The sequence below is a fragment of the Ailuropoda melanoleuca genome, chromosome 3 (genome assembly GCF_002007445.2).
Source record: "Ailuropoda melanoleuca isolate Jingjing chromosome 3, ASM200744v2, whole genome shotgun sequence".
NCBI lineage: Eukaryota > Metazoa > Chordata > Mammalia > Carnivora > Ursidae > Ailuropoda > Ailuropoda melanoleuca.
In genome coordinates, this window is record NC_048220.1 from 33,250,520 (window position 1) to 33,269,868 (window position 19,349).

The 19,349-nt window shown below is 42.5% G+C and overlaps 1 protein-coding gene across 2 annotated transcripts in view; it reads left to right on the plus strand.

The window, feature by feature from the left end:
* SH3RF2 (SH3 domain containing ring finger 2) overlaps positions 1-19,349 on the plus strand; it is a 133,129-nt gene that overhangs the window by 52,848 nt on the left and 60,932 nt on the right. For both annotated transcript variants that reach the window (XM_011231634.3, XM_002924686.4), the window contains exons 3-5: positions 299-568; positions 3,474-3,569; positions 10,147-10,470. In XM_011231634.3, the coding sequence (XP_011229936.1) occupies positions 299-568; positions 3,474-3,569; positions 10,147-10,470 (690 nt within the window). The remainder of the gene's footprint in view (positions 1-298; positions 569-3,473; positions 3,570-10,146; positions 10,471-19,349) is intronic.

The following is a 19,349-nucleotide window of genomic DNA, read 5'->3' on the forward strand; positions in this document are numbered from 1 at the left end:
ATTAATAAGAAAAAAAAAAAAAGAACAGGGACTCTGAAATCATGTAGCCTGAGTTCAGACCCTGTATCTGCCATTTCCCAGCTGTGTCCCCTGAGGCAAGGTACTAGCCCACTCTGTGCCTCAGTTGCCCTACTCAGAAGAGGGGGTAATGAGAAACTCTATCTCAAAGGTTAAAGAAGATGATCTGCATCCAGCACTTTGCACATAGGAAGTGCTCAGTAATCAGTTATTAACGTTATACCTCCTGTCTCCTCGCCTGTAAGCTAAGGATATATTTCATTGGTCTGTGCCGCTGCAGGTGCCTCGAGCAAAGGCCTTATGCAACTACCGAGGGCAGAATCCCGGTGACCTGAAGTTTAATAAGGGAGACGTCATTCTTCTCCGGAGACAGCTGGACGAGAACTGGTACCAGGGCGAGATCAGTGGAGTCAGTGGGATCTTCCCAGCCAGCTCCGTGGAAGTTATCAAGCAGCTGCCCCAGCCACCCCCACTCTGCCGAGCCCTCTACAACTTTGACCTACGAGACAAAGACAAGAGTGAGAACCAGGACTGCCTGACCTTCCTCAAGGTAAGATTCTGGACAGCCATGGGGGTCACGAGTGACTACATAGAGCCTGGAAGAACCTGGAATCCTATAATACTTGCTGATTTTAAAAAATGTATACATATTTTCACGTACATGTTTATACGTATTTATGTCTGCACATATATGTACGTGTGTGTGTATACAATTCAAAACTAAATGGAAGTTGCCAGAGAAATCTAATGAGAGTTTGATGGAAATCCTTAAACCTTTCCTATTGTAATTACACAAATAAGTATTCACTTCATTCATTCATTCATTCATTCATTCATTCATTCTGTAGTTATTCTTGAGCACCTCTTCTTTGCAGGCACTGGGGATGCAGTATGAACAAGGCACAGTCCCAGCTCTCAGGCAGAGTGGTGGGACAGACAGATAAGTGGACAAAAATTTACAAATACATTTTGAGTGTGCTGGGCAAAATACAGCTTTTACCTCTTTATGTATCTGTAAGGGCATTCTTGCTGACCAAGTTCTGAGCCCCTAACTCGACTCTTTACAACATTCTATTTTATTATAAACATTGTATTCAAAGTCTTCCAAACACACAATAAGATAATTATACCTTTATATATAAATAACCTCTTACAAGATATATTTTCCAAGCACATTAATTACCCTAAGATTTTTTTTGCCTTTTTTATTGGACAATTCCTCACCATGTGCAAGTAACAACTCTTTTACTAACGTCTAGACTACTTTAATTCTCTGTATTCAGTATTTATTATTCCTTAAACATTTGAATTCTCTCACAGAGGCCGGAGTTGGGGTGATTTTCCCTCTTTGCAGCTTATGATAAGTACATCAAATACTAGAAGTGGCTCTGGTACAGTAGCTCAGGAAAGGTCTTTCATTTTGTAAAACATTTTTATTCCACCACTACCAGAAATGAGATTTATTTCAGGTTGCCTCAGACTAGCTAACATTGCTGTCCTCCATATTTTGAAATATTGATCATTATTGTCTTGGCACCTCAGGGTGAATCCCTTGAGGGAGGTCATTCTGTGGCCCAAACTGCAAAGTCTGTGCTTCAATGCTTTAGAGGAAGGGCAGTTTAATCCCACAGATAGGTAATGAGTATTTACTTTGTGCCAGGCATTAAACACTGAGCTCTGGGGACCCCACTGGAGGAAGTCAGAGGCAGGAAGCATTATCTGCATTTTTGCCCCTTTCTGGGAATTCGCAAAATTTGCAAAACCTTACTCCACCAGCCCGTTCATTCACTGAGCCCGTCCGTGTGCCAAGCTGCCCACTGGGGATAAAATGGTGAATCGTTGTCCCTACCTTCACAGAGCTGTCAGACTAGTGGAAGGAACAGACACATGAATGGGAAATTATGACAAAGGAACCAGAAGAAAGGATTTGGTCCACTCTAGAAGCTATGGAAGGCTGTGACTACATTATGAAATTTCATGGTCTTCCTAAACTCAGCATGTCCAAATTAAACCCAAGACTTCCCTCCCAAAAGCTGCTCTTGTCCTAGTGTTTTCTATCTCAGTAGATTGTACAATTTACTCATACATTCACTTATTCATGCATGGAACATTCACTGAGAAATATTTACTGAATGACTACTACATGGGAACCACCGTATTGGGTGCTGGGGACACAGAAATGAACAGAGCAGACAGAGGCCCTGAACACATGGAGTTTATAGTCTGATAGGGTGAACAGGCCTTAAAGAAATCATAACCTATAAGTGTGTCATTGTAAATTATGATGGGGTAGAGAAAGCTAAGAAAAGGTATAATGCAGTAATGAACTTAGATTTGGATTTATCTAAATTCCTGAGAGGCATGGATCAGAAGGTCAGGGCGATCAGTGGATGGATATTCAGATTTGGACTGATGAACAGGTATGGAAGTGGAAAGGCATTCCTGATACGGTACACAATGAAAAATCAGTGTGTCCTCTATGACTTCTTTTGTATGAAATATAAGGATAGGCAGAATGAATGTATACGTATACATAGGCTAGGAGTCAGAACAGTGGTTTCTTCTTGCTAGTTGATGGGAAAGGGCACAAAGGAGCCTTGTGGGTGCTGGAAATGTTCTATAGCTCTTGATCTGGATGGGGTTTCATGGATATAGTTAGTGTTAACATTCATCAAGCTTTACATCCAAACTTTATGAACTTTATCATATGTGTGTTTGTTTTCAGGAAAGTTTTTAAGAATCAGTGTATTTATATGTATATATGTTTTGTCTTCATAGAGAAGAATCTGGGGGGAAATGTGCTAATGAGGATGTTAACAATGGTTGTATCTATATTGTGGTAGGATTATTTGTTTTACTATATTTTCTAATGTTTCTACAAATCTACATGTAACCTTTTATAATAAGAAAATTTTGAATAAAAGCCACCTTACATTTGATACCTTAAAAATTGAATAGGGGTGCCTGGCTGGCTCAGTCAGTGGAGCACGCAACTCTTGATCTCGGGGTGGTGAGCCTGAGCCCCATGTTGGATGGAGAGATGACTTTAAAATAAAAAAAATTTTTTAAGTTGAAAAGGTTCTGAAAGTCTTCAAAATTAGAATATTTATTCTTCCTTTTGCTAAGCTAAAAATCTATCTCCCTATGGCTCCCATATTGATTTCTCCATCAGATTAATATAAACTAAAGCCCAGATTCTGCTGGTGATTGAAAATTAGAAACATTTCCAAATTTTCTGTTGGATTCTACTGGTCCTCCAAATTATTTCTACTCCTCTTGCCATCTTGGTGACCCAAATGCTGCCCTTTATAGAGGAAGATTTTATAAATAAATTATGAAAGAGTTACATTTCTTGCAACCTATAGCATCTGTGATTCCACGCTGATCTCCACTGAAAGCTTTCACCACCTGAAAACTAAGAGCAAATGCTGACCTTGACACTTTGTCTCTTTCAGGACGATATCATCACTGTGATCAGCCGAGTGGATGAGAATTGGGCAGAAGGCAAGTTAGGGGATCAAGTAGGCATCTTTCCCATCTTGTTCGTAGAGGTATGTATCAAGTCCACATCAGACGCATGCTCATTCCGAAATACACATGTGCCACAGGGACGCCTAAGAAAAATGCCTTTTTGATAAGAGGCTTATTTCAGAAGTTCACTAAGGTCTCCAAAGAAAAGATGCCAGAAGATAACACCCAGGTCTGGCAAGAGTGTGGGGAAATGGGCTTTTTTATTCTGCTGATGGGAGTGTAAATTGTGCAATTTCTCATGCTCACACTCAAACAAACCCATATCAATAACATTAAAAACCTCCATCGCCTTTGATTCAGCAATTCTACATCTGAGAGTTTATTGTAAAGAAATATTCAAACAAGTATGCAAAGATATATGTATGGAGTGTTCACCATAGCCTTGTGTGTAATGGTGAAAAATCAGAAATAATCTAAATATCTGACAATAAGTATTTCGTTTTTAAAAATTATGATGAGAAAATATATACCCATTAAAAATAAAATTAAAGGAGAATATTCAGTATCATTGAGTACTTGGTATTATGGAAAGAGGTTTATTATTTCTCGGTAAAAAAAAAAAAAGTTTAATGAGTATAGAGTTTCAGATTTAGAAGGTGAGAAAGTCCTGAAATCTGTTTCACAACAATAGGAATATACTCAACACTACTGTATCATATACTTTAAAATAGTTATTAGGATAAATGTATGTCATGTGTTTTTTACCACGATAAATAAATGGAACTGTATGAAACTAGATTTATAAATATGTGTGTGTATATATAAATGGATAGAGGACTGGAATGTACAAAAATATTAACAGTGCCCAGATAGTGAAATTCTAGATAATTTTTATTTTCTTCTGCAACTTGTTTTATAAATCTTCTGAAATGAGCATATTGATATATTCCTTCTAGGTTTTTTTTAAACTACTTTAAAAAGAAAACAAAGGAAGGCCACATGCTAGACTATTTCTCCGTACTTCTTAAATATAATACTATAACCTGGAGTTCCTAACCTCTTTATCCTTGAGCCTCACCCTAGCTTGAGGCAGGTCATTACAAATTTAAAAGAGAGTTTCCATTGTTTAACTGCATTAATTGGATGCTTACCAGGCATAAAGCATTAAAAGTGAGCAGTGGGGAGCTACAAATGCAGTAAAAGGCACGCTTTCTACCCTCTAGGAAGGTAGGGTGAAAACAGACAAAGGCATAGTTGGAGATACAGGGACCAATTCTTTCATTCTTAAGAGCCAAAACAGGTTCTGAAGCGAATGATGTGCCCAGAACACTATCCAGCTGGCAAGGTTCTCTCTAGCTCTTCCAACTCAATCAGTGTTGAAGGGATGAAAAATGGAAGAGAAGGAAAGAGGATGAGTCCCAGGAGGTTGGTCTTCTTACAATCTCTAGTAGACAACATTCTCATCATCAGTGCTTTTTCTCTTACTGAGGCCCCTTTGAGGCACACATACGCAATTCTCTCTACCTGTTCAAATCTCACTCAGGTTATCAGGCTCAACTAGAAACTTTCTTCCTCCATAAAATTTCACCACTAGTTGACCACTCTGTTGTCTCTGTCTTCTCTAAACACCAGATGGCTGTGTTGCTTATGCTGCACAGGTTAGACTAACACAGAACAGGTACTGTGTAAAAAAAAAAAATTAGCTTAACAAGTGAATGAAAAGACAAAATTTAGAAAACAAACCATTCGGTGTGACCCTGTCCTATATACGTATATTCAGTCATCCAACTCATGTTACATCGTGTACCTGCTAAGTCAGGTCCCAGGCGGAGGTCTAAAGATGCAGACAGATGTGAGTCCCTCCTTTCAGGGATTGTAGAGTCTGACATTAATCAGGTAATTCTAAGTGCAATGAATGATGCAAAGAGTGAAGGAGAGGGAACTAAATGGGGGAGGGATGGAATGATGTGCAACTTCTGTGGGAAGGGGGTCAGCAAATGCCTTTTAAGCCAAGATCGGACAGATGATTAGGAGCTATGTAGGTGAGCATGGAGGGAAGCGCGCTTTAGGGAAAGGAGGTAACATGTGCAAAAGTCCTGCAGGATGAGGAAGTGTAGGGAATCCAGAGGACCAAAAGAGTACTAGACTGTAGCTTAGAGAGTAAGAGAATGACACGATGCAGCCAGGGAAGTGAGTGGGAGACAGATCACAGAGGGCTTTATAAATCATCCTGTATGAGTCAGGATGAGCTAGGTTTTGCTGTGGTAATAAACAGCCCGCAACTGTCACTGGCTTCTCAAAGATAAACTTACTTCTCATCCACATTACATGTTTGGCATAGAACCGTGAGAGGCTCTGCTCACAGAGTCACTCTCGAACCCACACTGAGGCTGGGCCATCTTGTGGTTGCCATCTGGAACAGACGGACTTCCCCAGTTTTCACAGTGAGGGAGGAGTAAGGAAGAGTGTGTTGTACATCAGTAAATGCCTCAGCTCAGAAATGACACTTGTCACTCCACTCATCGCCCAATGGCCTGAACCAGGCCCCTAGCCCCATCTGTCTTCAAGGCAGCTGAGAAGCACAGGGGAGTACAAGGACTGTCTAGTAAATACCATGGTCTCTGCCATATCATAAAAAGGTTGGACTTGATCCAGAGGTCAATAGACACCATTGAAAGATTTTAAGGGATCCAGTAACTCCATCAGACCTAGGTTTATTAAAGATNTGAAAGATTTTAAGGGATCCAGTAACTCCATCAGACCTGGGTTTATTAAAGATAGCTCCTCTGGCTACAGTGGGAAGAATAATTTGAAGAGGAGAGAGGAAGAAGCAGAAATAGCAGTTAGGAGACCAGTGCATGCATGGCTCAGTTACAAGATGCCAGTGGGCTGGACCAGGAGGTCGGAAACAAGTTGGCGGATTCAAACACCGCTTAGGAGGTGGANTAGGAGGTGGATCCAGAGGACTTGGAGGTTGACGGAAGTGTGGAGGGCAGGAGTGGCCAAGAATGCATGCCTCACTTCCTGCTTTTTGTGCCTAGGTTAGTGGTAGAGGCATTTGCTGGGTCAAGCAACATTTGCTAAAGAGGAGCAATTAACAGTAATGGGGAGACAGTGCTTAAGTCTCCAAGGACAAGAGATTGGCCACAGTTAATACCTAGCTGGATACATAGGAGGTGGTTCAAATTTTGCATTTCAGAGTTTGCACAGTCCCCTGCATTATTTCAAGAAGCTTCTCCATAGCTCTGGGGGGGAAAAGGACCATTGATTTTATTACCCATCTCTGATACCCTTTTTTCCAAAACTTCTACATTTAATGATTATTCATTTGGACACTCTCCCCACCACTTCACCTCTAAAATTAGTGATTACAAGAACCCTCAAGATTATCATCAAACTAGCCATTGCTTCATTTGTTCTCCTAATTGCTAGGAGGGGAAAAAGATAATCAAGTGGTTGCTCTAATCTGGGAACCTGATTTTCAAAAATTACTTGAAATCTAAATTGAGCTTTTTAAAGCAGTACTTAAATTTTGACTTCAGTCATTTCATTAAGACTAGCACTTGCTGAGAACTCTTTAAATAAGTTTTGAATTACCAGTGCCATGCAAAGCAATTGGAAAGAAGAAAAGCTTTCTTATAAGAGTGACGTGGGTTTTTGCTTTTTTCCTGCACAAACAGGATTTTTCTTGTTAATGTATCGTTTGACTTATTGAATAGCACCTGGGTAAAAAGGTGGTAAAACAAATGCTGAGCTTACACCCGTTCCTGTCAGAACTTCTCCAATGAGGCCTGCCTGGGTTATGTGAACCTTGCTCAGCCCAATGAACCTCAAGGATATTGTTTCAAATGAGTGGGTACGAATTTAAGAGCTGTGCAATCCTCCCCCAACTGAGCTATTAATCATGTTGGCAGAGCACAGGGCAGATCAAGAGTCACACAGAGCCCTTTGTCAGTGTTGCTGATGAAAACACTGAAGGTGTTGCTCACCTGGGGACAGAACAATTAGGTAGAGGCAAAAAAAAAAAAAAAAAATCAACCTATTTCATTATAGCTGTGAATGACCGTAAAGAACTTTACTCATTCAACTCAAAGACTATATATTGTCCTCTTACTGGGTGAACAATGGAGGGATCGGTGCTCTGGGGAACAGAAGACACTGTCCCTAGGCCAGACTGCCATCAGAGCTTGCCTAGACAATTTCCGGAACTTCCTAGCTCGTCTCCCTACTTCTGGGCTGGCACTTCCTTATGACAGCCAGAATGAGCTTTTATGTGTTTCTTTTTATTTGCATACGGTAAAATTTACTCTTTTTGGTGTTCACTTCTATACACTTTGGTAAATGCAGACACCCCCATCGAGATAACAGAATACTTCCAACACCCCCCCACACACACACAACAGCATGATGACTCTTCGTAGTCAGACCCTTCCCTGACTCCCAACTGCTGGCAGCAGCTGATCTGGCTTCTGCTCCTATAATGTTCCTTCTCCAGAATGTCCTATCAGCGGAATCCTACAGAATGTAGCCTTGGAGTCTGGCTGCTTTCACTTAGCACAAAGCATTTTGGATTCATTGTGTTGTTAGGTGTCCCTTTTTATCAATGAGCCGTATCCCCTGTGTGAATGTGCCGGAGTGTTTTTGTCTGTGCACAGCTGAAAGACAACACAGTCGTTTCCGGTTGTTAGCAACTATGAGTAAAGTACTATAAACATTTGCATACCGATTTTTGAGTGGGCATAAGTTTTCCCGTCTCTTCAGAAATTACGTAGGAGTGGGATGGCTGGGTCAGAGGCTAAGTATGGGTTTAACTTGGTAAGAAACTGCCAAACTGTGGCATGAGCTTTTAGAAACACAGGTCGTGTCACTCCTCTACGTAGTCCTGCCAGAGGCTTCCTATTACACTTAGAGTAACCTGAGCCTCCCAGGACCTTCGGAACCCAGCCCCTGCCTGTCTCTGCGGTCTCTTTACTACCTAGCTCCTCACACTCTCTGTTCCAGCTTCTGTTTCTTTCTTGATTTTTGTCTCAAACAGACTGGTTTTTTTTCCCTCTTTAGGATCTTCCAGCTTTTATGATATCTTTGTCTGGAATATTCTTACCCCCATCTTCATATGGCTGGCTCCTTCTTGTCATCTGCGTCTTGGTTAAATGTCACCTTCTCAGTGGGATTTCCTTGACGCCCCCCCCCAAAGTGGGCACCTCCCCCTGCCACTCTGTATCATGTCAAAGCACTTATTTCTGGGGCGCCTGGGTGGTGCAGTCGTTGGGCGTCTGCCTTCGGCTCAGGGCGTGATCCCCGCGTTCTGGGATCGAACCCCACATTGGGCTCCCCCGCTGGGAGCCTGCTTCTTCCTCTCCCACTCCCCCTGCTTGTGTTCCCTCTCTCGCTGGCTGTCTCTCTGTCAAATAAATAAATAAAATCTTTAAAAAAAAAATAAAAAGCACTTATTTCTATCTGGTATTTTTTTGTTTTGTGGTCTGTTTACTGGCTGTGCCATTTATAAATCACCCTTCTGGACCACAGCTCTCACATCTTTAAAGTAGACATAATAATGCCACTTCCCTACCTCAGGATTTTCTTTTTCACAATATTACAAGCTTCTTGAGGTAGGAACTACCTCCTCTTTAAAATTCTCTGTATTGGCTATTTTAATCATTTGCACATTATCATAAAAAGTTCTTAAATGGGCAAATTCCCTTTAACCTTTATAGTCGAATCTCTACGTTAGACTGAGACATGTGGCTTTGGAGGGCGACTTTGTCTGTGAATTTCAGCCTTCCGAAGGAGCTGCACGCAAAATACAGCACAGTCAGTGGTTGTGCTGGAGCTGGAACTAGATTGCAAGAGCTGGTTTTTACATTTGCAGGAATTCTGCTGCCTAGTTGTAAGCCATTGGTAGATATTCATACCACAGAAATTAGTAAACTCTATAAAACAGGGCTTCCTCCTCTTTTTCTTTTCTCTCCTCTCCTCTCCTCTTCTCCCGGTTTACCAGCGTATCACAGACTACGTAGTATGGAATAAGAAAGAATGGGGGAGATGAAAGTGTTTAAAGGAAGTAGTAAAAGATGCTCTTAGCAAAAAAGATTCAGAGTTCTGAATGGATTTACATTCTGGTGCAGATGCTTCTCAAATGTATGAACCTGAGCAACTTCGCGCACGCACGATTGCACAAGCACTCAGCACCCCTGTGGGATAGGGCAGAGAGCTCGTTGCCGTCAGGTAGCTGCCAGTCCAAGGTGGGGGGGGTGCGTACGGAAGGGAAATGGTGGTAGCGCAGTGTATGCAGTGCCACGGTGGGAGAGCACGGGGGCCGCAGCCCACCCAGGGGCATTCAGGAGTGGCTAGAAGAGGAAAGGGTAGGTGTGCCTGGGAGAAATGGGTGAAGGGAGACTGGTCCCAATCAGGGAATAGTATCATGGCTTATTTTTCCCCCCTGTGGACCGCAGTAAAGAATAAGAGCCGTACCTGCTTTGCAAGAGAGTTGTCAGAATGCACTGATACTGCAAAGGAACTGGGACACATTGCTAAATGACGGAAGTTGACCAAAGATGACAGTAGCGTCTGAACTGGCGTCAGACTAAGCTGGGTCGCACTTAGCTGCCCGCACTAGATCAGGAAGACTAACTCCTCCTGGACCTTCTGTGTTTTCAGCCAAACCTCACAGCAAGACACCTCCTAGAGAAGAACAGAGGCCGGCAGTCAGCCCACACAAAGAGCCTGTCCCTGGTGCCCTCAGCCTCCCGAGGCAAAGCAGCCCACACGCCCACGCTGCGAAGGGGCCCTGGGTCCAGGAGGAAGGGGCCCGGCCAGTTCTCCATCACAACAGCCTTGAACACTCTCAACAGGATGGTTCATTCTCCCTCGGGGCGCCAGACGGTGGATATCAGCACCCCGGTGCTCATCAGCTCCAGCAACCCCTCTGTGATCACCCAGCACGTGGAGAAAGCAGATGTTCCTCACAGCTCTATGGGGCAGGTAGGAAACAAGCGCTGGGATAAGGGCACCTTGGTATCGGGCAGGTCGTGTGCACCATGTCACAAGCACTGGTACTGGATCTTTCATACGTGTGGAGCATCGATGATGCATTAACAGTGACCAGTGCCGTGTGTATTATGTGTCAGAGCTGTGGACACATGACCTCATGTTGTCCTTGAAACAGCCACTTGAGTTAGGTAGTATTACTGTTATCCCCATTTTACAGGTGAGAAAACGGAGGCTAAGAGGAGTTAAACAACTTGCCAGATCCTCATAGATACTTTGCTTTCCCTGCCAAAAGCCATGACATGTTTCCTGTCCCTTAAAGAACTTCCCTCCAAATAATGGCACCCATTTCCCAGAGAGGGTGTTGGCATCATGATTAGAGATTCACTTTTCTGTCCTGTGACATCACATGGAAAGGAAGGAAAAGACAGAAAGGGAAACTGTGTGTTGCTAGGTGTTTCCAGGACTGGCGCCATAATCGGCAGGGCCCGGTGAAAGTGCAGTAAGATAACACGTGCAAAGTGCTTAGCACAATGCGTGGCACATAACGAAACACCCAAAGAGAACTGGCTCTTAATACTGTTATTATTAAGCCTGAACACTGAGTTGCCAACGGAAGGGAGATAAGCCAAGCGGCGACTGTGGCAGTCCAGAAGCAGAAACACTTCTAACAGCATGTGGCTATTTAGGTTGAAGGGTACTTGGAAAGATGAAGGACTGGAGGTATGAGGCAAAGTAATTAAGAACGACAGCATGTTGGGGATACTGCTGAAAACACTTTTTGGAACCATGCAGGTGGCAACTTGAAAGGACAAACTTCAACTTGCACTGATGTGTTTTTTTGAAGCTGTAAATCTTGTTTTAAAACATGAATCTCTACCTTGGGATTAAAGGACTTAATTGGACTCTAATCCCTTTTTAACAAGACTAGGAGGAGGAGAAAGTCAAGGGCTTCTCTAAGACCCGTATGCTGCTCTGAAACGAAAACAATCTCCATCTCCAACATTTTATATCTCACCCAACTGTCTGGATCTCTAAGAGGCTGGCTGCCCGGGTATTTCCGCCCACCACCTGCACGACATACACTCACACACACGCACACGCACAAGTACATCTTCCCCTCCACGTGCTCCTTCCTTACATAAAGAACCATAAAGTTCCCTTCCTACACTCGCATTCCAAATGCTTTTTTATAAGTACGTACACGTTTTGTGCCCAGAGTTCTCCCTCCACCACGCACACACACAGACTCTAAAATGAGGGGTCTAGTGACTTACAATTAAGCCAAAGACTAACTGAATTTTTCTGAAGCCATTTTTTATATATAGAGAGAGAGAGATACAAAGTACAGCCCACACTCAGTAGATGAAGCAAGCTCACTCAGCTCTAAGTTGGTTTCCCAAAAGATTTAGCCAAGAGTCACTTTTCATGTGCCTTTATAATTCTTCTTTCCAGTCATTTACCTCATCCACAGATAGGCTGGACCAGAGTGGAGAATCCTAGTAGGATTTAAAATAAATAGTATTCCCTCCCCCAAAAAAGTTTTAATTAAAAAAAATAAAATAAATAGTATTTCTTCCTAGTTTTCACAGATGGTAAGAATTCCAAAGTATGCAAATGCATATCCTATTCCCAGGGAACCTATGCACAGTACTGATAGCCTTTTTCAATTCAGATAGCTGTGGATTATAATTATTTCTACATGTTTGCCCAGGTGTTGTCAAAAACACTCTTAAAAGGCTTCACTTATAAGCTACATCTAAAGAAAGGTAAAAAATTGAGCAAATGACAAGTTCTTTTGCCTCCTTTTTTCTCTAACATCCTTTCAAGCTTCCCTTACCTTCCCTGTCCCACCACCCTGCCCAATGTCAAGTCCCAAGTAGGCACTCCAAATCAAGGAATCGAGACTTTTGACTTAAACATCTGGGCAGATGGTGGTGACATATACTCAGACAGGGAACACTGGAGGAGGAATAGTTTCCTAGAGAAAGCTCACAGGTCATTGTAACTCTTTCAACCAATAAACATCTGTTGGGTGCTTACAATGTGTTCGTAACCATAGTGAGTACTACCAAAACAACAAGAACAATAACAATAATCTTGCACACTTACTGAGACTAATACGATTGATGGATAGAGAAATAGACAGGATGATATCCTCTCATAGCAAAGTCTTTATTTGCTGCTGGTCTCCTAAATCCTGCCCTCTACCCTAAAAGATAGTAAGAGCCTTTGTAGGGGCTCTTTACTCACCACTTTACAGCAAGGTAATTAAGGTTCCCCCCAAAAATGGTATGGTCATAGTTCATGTAATTAGTAAACAGTGAGAGTCTGGATTAACCCTAGAATTGTCTGATTCTCAAACATACAGTCTTGTCACTATAATATGCCATCAACAGAGACATCATCAGGCAATGCTATTAGGATGTCAGTGTAGTTCATCTTGGATGTCTGTAGCCTCCCTCCTCTCAGACTCTTCACCAGACTCCCTTTAGACTCCCAGGCCCTCCAGCATTGTCTTCCCCACCCACCCCATTCCCAGTAAAGAATTTGCCCCAAGTCTTTTACACCTAAAGGTTTTCATTTACTATCACTTTGTTCCTTTATGAACTATCAGCTGTGCCCAGCCATTGCGTATGCTGCTGAAGGCACCACAAGGGAGCTCTTGCTGTCTGGGAACTCCCAATCTAGCAGGGACACAAAAAATGAATGACTGACTATAGTGGAGTTAGGGCTTCTGAACATGGGACGAGGGCCTGCTGGCACCCACATTGACTCTAGCAGTACAGAGACTCAGAGTTTAACGATACAGACCTATAGACTGAGAAGGCTATTCCCTTTCCAAGTTTCCCCAAGCCCCTGGAGGCTATTAGGAAGGTCCCAATTTGGTGCTGATGCTTGCTAATAATCTGCCTCTGGAAGGAGAAATGAGCAAGGCCTGAGGGCCCGGGCTTGAGGCAAGCTGTTGCCCATCTCTAAACTGAGTAACACTGAACATTTTTTTTTTAAGATTTTATTTATTTATTTGACAGAGGTAGAGACGGCCAGCGAGAGAGGGAACACAAGCAGGGGGAGTGGGAGAGGAAGAAGCAGGCTCCCAGCAGAGGAGCCTGATGTGGGGCTCGATCCCATAATGCTGGGATCACGCCCTGAGCGGAAGGCAGACGCTTAACCGCTGTGCCACCCAGGCACCCCAACACTGAACATTTTTATCCTATTGTCTGATGGGTTATCTTCCATATGTGGTAAGTTCGGTTTTATGTTTACAGAAATATATGAAAAGAGAGGCCAGAGCAAGGAATTTTGTATTCCTGTTGTTGTTGTGTCTTCTCACCTGTGGGAAACCACCTGACCCATTTGGCTAGAACGTCAGGAAATGACCTCAAGGATGAACTTTGCACTAAGTACAACTGTACTCGAAAACAATTCAGGATTAGACCTGAAGAGGCTGAGTAGGTTCTCTGGGAAACTGGTGGAGGGTAAGCAGGAGGATAGGAACCCGTGGAGTTGGCCTTTGGGAGAGTTCTGAAGATGATCTCTAGGTCTGCACTGAGAAGGGATGCCTTAGAAGGAGAAAGCCAACTGCATGGGACACAAGTTAGAAAGAAAAATTCTTCAGCCATGGAAGTCACAATTGCCAGGCACAGTCTAGAGATTCTGAAATTCACTTGTTCACGATGTGGAGGCTGCTTGCCCCGTTTCCCCCACACTCACAGAGCGATGAGGAATTCTTGTTTTCTCTAACACCGGGCTTCCTAAGAGGTTCTGGTCCATCAGTATACCCCCCACTTCCTCCCCTCCCCCACACCCCACTACCTGTCCTTCAACCCCCCTCCTTCAGCCTATCCCTCTTCCTGTACCACAGATCCAGGTTAGTGGAACTGCTGGACAACTAGAAAGCCTGTCACCATTCCAGAGTTTTCTCCTTCCCTCACCTCTTACTTCCAGTTAGTCAGCAAGCTCATTTTGCCACCTGAATAGTTATAATGCCTCTGTCAATTCCATCCCAGTGCCTTTGTTTGGGTCCTTGTCTCTGGCCTAGACCATTGCTTCAGCCTCCTCCCTCGTCTCCCAGAGTTCAGACTCAGTCACCACACCTCACCCCACCCACCCGTTCACCCCCGTCCATTCTTCCAATCATGGCCTCTATCACAACTTCTTGAAAACCCAAATCCATTTCAGCTTCTTTTCTTGCCCAAAGTGCCAGTCGTTCCCTGCAGACCACTGAAGAAGTCATACTTGCTGTTTACTGAGTAGCCACTAAAAGTCGGAAACCATAATGATGATTTGCAAACATTCTGACTATCCTCACAACTGTTCAGAGTAGGTGCTGGTATGCCCATTTAACCAAATAGGAAAACCGGGGACAGAAAGATTGTGTAACTTGCCTGAAGTCTCAATGTGAGAAACAGAGGGATTTGAGGGCAGACCTGTGCTCTCTCCCCTAAATTAGTTAAGGTGTTCTAGACCCTCCATGATCTGGCTACAGTCCCCTTCCAGCACTCCCAGACCCCCATACCCACTGCACACACACACATCCGCATGAAAACGTATGCATGTGCGTGCATATACACACACGAGCGTGCACACACACAAAAGTTGCAGTGATTTACTTGACATTTTTAAGCACAGTATGTATATACTAGGCCACCTCTCTGCTTTTTGTCATACCCGGCATAATGCCTGCATTATTATGCGCAATGACAAATGTTTGTTGATTAAAATAAAGGCTGTTTCTCTTGGAATTTATTTTTGGAGAATTCACCTGTCACAATCATATCCACATCCCCAAGGCCCATATTCATACCATTTCTTCAAGGAACTTCTTGCCATTCTCCCAGCAGAATTAATATTTCCCCACTGTGTTCATAGCATATTGTTTATACTCGAGTTAGAACATTCTTCTTTGCCCTATCAATACCACACATATATCTTATCACCAGGCTCAGCAAGACTGAATATTTCTTAAGGGTGGGGATGGTGTTTTGTTCATTTATGTTACTGCTGACTTTCCCAAACCCCAGTAAAGATTTCTAATAACACATTTTGCCTCAAGAATTAAAAACAAAGTCAAAAACCTCTGACTTTTTAAAATAATTACCAATCCCTATCCCTTCTTCTGGTTACCCAGAAAACAACAGAGGTAAGGCAAAGAGGAAAATGGCAAGTCACAGTAGTCAGGGTGGGCATGTGATTCCCTCCCCCACGCCTCCTCCATCCCATCCCAGGATGACAACGACAAGTCCAGGCATCCTTCCTGGGCTCCGGGGAAGATGAGCTGTCACGGACCTTGGGGAATTCTGAAGTCTGTAAGGCTCACTTTCCTTTCAATCCTATATTTGAATCCTGTATCTGAATAAAGTAACTTTTAGGAGCTTCACATATAAGTCCAGATCCTTTCCCTTTCTCTCTTTCATGGGATTTTCTCAGGCTGACTTTATGGTACTCAGGCCTGCCATGAGAGATGGTTTTTACTTAGTGTTAAGATAATTTCTTTCCTGGGGCACCTGGGTGGCTCATTTGGTTGAGCATCTGCCTTCGGCTCAGGTCATGATCCCAGGGTCCTGGGATCAAGCCCTAGGTCGGGCTCCCTGCTCAGTGGGGAGTCTGCTTCTCCCTCTCCCCCTGCTTGTCCTTTCTCTCTTGCTATCTCTCTCTCTCTCTCAAATAAATAAAATCTTTAAACAAAAAAAGATAATTTCTTTCCTTTAGAAACAGTCTCAGTGCTAATTTATGCTTAAGATTCTAGCTAACCCTCCTTCTAAGGTAATTTACAGAAATAGATTTATCCTATGCTTATAGTCTTATGTTAATATGTCCCAATATAAATTTCCCATCTTTCCAATTTTCACTCAGCAAATCCCTACTCATAAAGAAGTTATCAGAGCACTCTTGAACTGATTCGTTGGTCCTAAAGAGTTGTGGCTAGAAAAGTGGGAAGGCTCCATTCAGTGGATACCTGTCTGCTCAAACCACTTTGTTCCATGTCTTCTTTATCTGCCCCGAAGTGCCTTCTGTGGAGCCTAATAGGTGCTTGAAATTTGTGAAATTTTCAAGCATGTACTCCTGGCTGGAGACAGCCCCTTAAACTGTTCTCATAAATTATCAGTAACGCCTGAGCAGGAGTTCCCTGGTGGACACCTGACAGCAAGAAGGGACATGGTGTAGGATCACAGCGCCTCTGCCGCCCTCTGCTCCGCCAGATCCCCCTAGGGAAAGAACTATCTCAAGCCACCTAGAGAAGCACTGTTTTGTACAGGAGAAACCCCTCTGGCCTTGGACCCAGACACCCCTTCCTCATCTCCGTGGTGAGACTTTGGGTGAGTCAGTAGCCACTCTGAGCTTAGGGCTCCATCAGGAACAGGAGTAACCTCTACCTCGAAAGATTGTTGCGAAAATCAGAAGAGGCAAAGTGGATGTCAAGTGCCTGGCTAGCGGTGTGATTTGTTGTTGTTACTAAATATTTTAGCAGCCAAAATTTCTTAGACGCCAGTTGCTAGATTTCTCTTCGATCACTATGCTGTACATGTTTTTGAACTGTTTTATAATGGAGAATTTTAAACATACGTAAAAGTAGAGAGAAGAGTATAATGAAGCCTTGTTGCGCAATACCGAGTCTCAGCGATTACCCGCTCGCGGCCAGTCTGACGTCAGTTACAGCCCCGCTCAGGAACCTGCTCCCCGACTGCGCTATTTTGAAGCCGAGATCAGAGGTCCTATCACTGCAGCCACACGTATCTCAGGATCTCTTTACAAATTTTAGCCTTTTTTTCTAAGAGTTTGACATCACCAGGATACCATTATCACACCTTATAAACTGGTCAGTGTTTCTTTGTGTGTGTGTGTGTGTGTTTAAATTCAATTAATTAGCATATAATGTATTATTAGTTTCAGAGGTAGAGTTCGTCTGTCTTACATAATACCCAGTGCTCATTACATCACGTGTGGGCAGTGATTTCGTAAACACAATATTTAGCCAGTGTTCAAATGTCCATATTTGCCTTATTAGTATTTTTTTTATTTGTTTAAATGGCATCCAAATGAGGTAAACAATTTGCATTGGGTTGATACGTCTCTTCGATTTCTTTTATTCCACAAGTTCCCTCTCTCTCCCTGTTTTGTCCTTAGCCATGCGTGTGTGTCAAAGATGCCCGGTAGTTTGTCTAGTTGGATTTTTGCATTCTGGGTGTTGCCAATTGCGTCTTCACAGCAGTGTTTAACACAGTCCTCTCTCCTCTGTGCTTTCTGTGAACTCAAGGCTTAATCAGCTTGAGCCTTTGACTTTGGCAAGAATACCTTAGAGAAAGTGCTAAGTACTGTTTTTTTTTTTTTTTTGGTTTTTGTCTTGTTTTGTTTAAGTGCACAATTCATTGGCTTTTAATAATATATTCATTGAGTTGTGCATCCATTACCATAATTTAAAACATTTTCATTATTCCAAAAAGAAACCCCATACCTCTTAGCCAGCAACCCCTAGTCCCCCATTTCCCTCCACCCCCCAACTCAGCCCTAGGCAATACTCATTTACTTTCTCTGTAGGTTTGCCTGTTCTGCTCATTTTATGTAAGTGGAATCACACAGTATTTGGTCCTTTGTGGCTAGCTCCTTTCACTTGGCATTATGTTTCAAAGCTCCTCTGTTCTAGCAGGTGTCAATAGTTCATTCCTTTTTATGGTTGATAACATTCCATCGTGTAGAATATTGTGTGGATATACCACATTTTGTTTATCCATTCATCAGTTGATGGACGTCTGAGTTTTTTTCACTTTTTAGTATTATAATTTAGTATTATAAGCTGTGAACATTTGTGTACAGGTTTTTGTGTTGGCACATGTGTTCACATGGTTATATAACTCAGAGTGGAATCACTACATCATATGGTAACTTTATGTCTGTTTGAGGAACTGCCAACTATTTTCCCAAGTGATTGCACTGTTTTACATTCGCACCAACAGTTTATGAGGGTTCCAATTTCTCCACATCTTCACCAACACTTGTTTTATTATCTGGCTTTTTTATTATAGCCATCTTAATGGGTATGAAGTGGAATCCATTGTGGTTTTGATTTGCATTTCCTTGATGGCTAAGCATCTGTTCATGTGTTTCTTGGATATGCATATTCTTTAGAGAACTGTCTCTTCATAATCTTTGCTATATCTTTTAATTGGGTCTTTTATCTTATTACTGAGTTTAGGAATTCTATACATATGTACATATATGCCAGGTGCATGTCCCTTTTCAGATATATGACTTGCAAAGATTTTTCCTATTCTTTGATGGCCTTTTCACGTTCTTGGTGGTATACTTTTAAGCACAAAAGTTTTAGGTATAGATGATGCCTAATTTATCCTTTCGTTGCTTGTACTTTTGGTGTCATATCTAAGAATCTGATGCCTAATCCAGGTTCACCAGGATTTACCCTGCGTTTTCATCTAAGAGTTTTCTAGTTTTACACTTAGGTATGATGCATTTGGAGTTAATTTTTGTATATGTTTTGAGGTAGGGATCGAAACCCATTCTTTGACATGTAAAAAGAATGTCTCTCACTTTGCATTAAAATTGATTCAGATTCATGTGTTGTCAGCCTTCTCCATCCATTATAAAGTTCCCCATCAGCATTTCACCTAATGGTTTGAGGTACCATTCATGAACAGTCATTTGGTGCAAATGGTGACATTCCAAACCTATCATTCTTCCTAAATTTTTTTAAGCTGCAATTCTTCTACAAGACTGACTTCTACTTTCTAAGGGATGATTATATGTAAGATGCTATACTGTGAGTTGTACCTACATTATTTCACAGATTTCCAAACCTGTGTATCATAGGTGCTCAGCATATACTGAGCAATCCAAAGTTCACGCCTCAACCACTA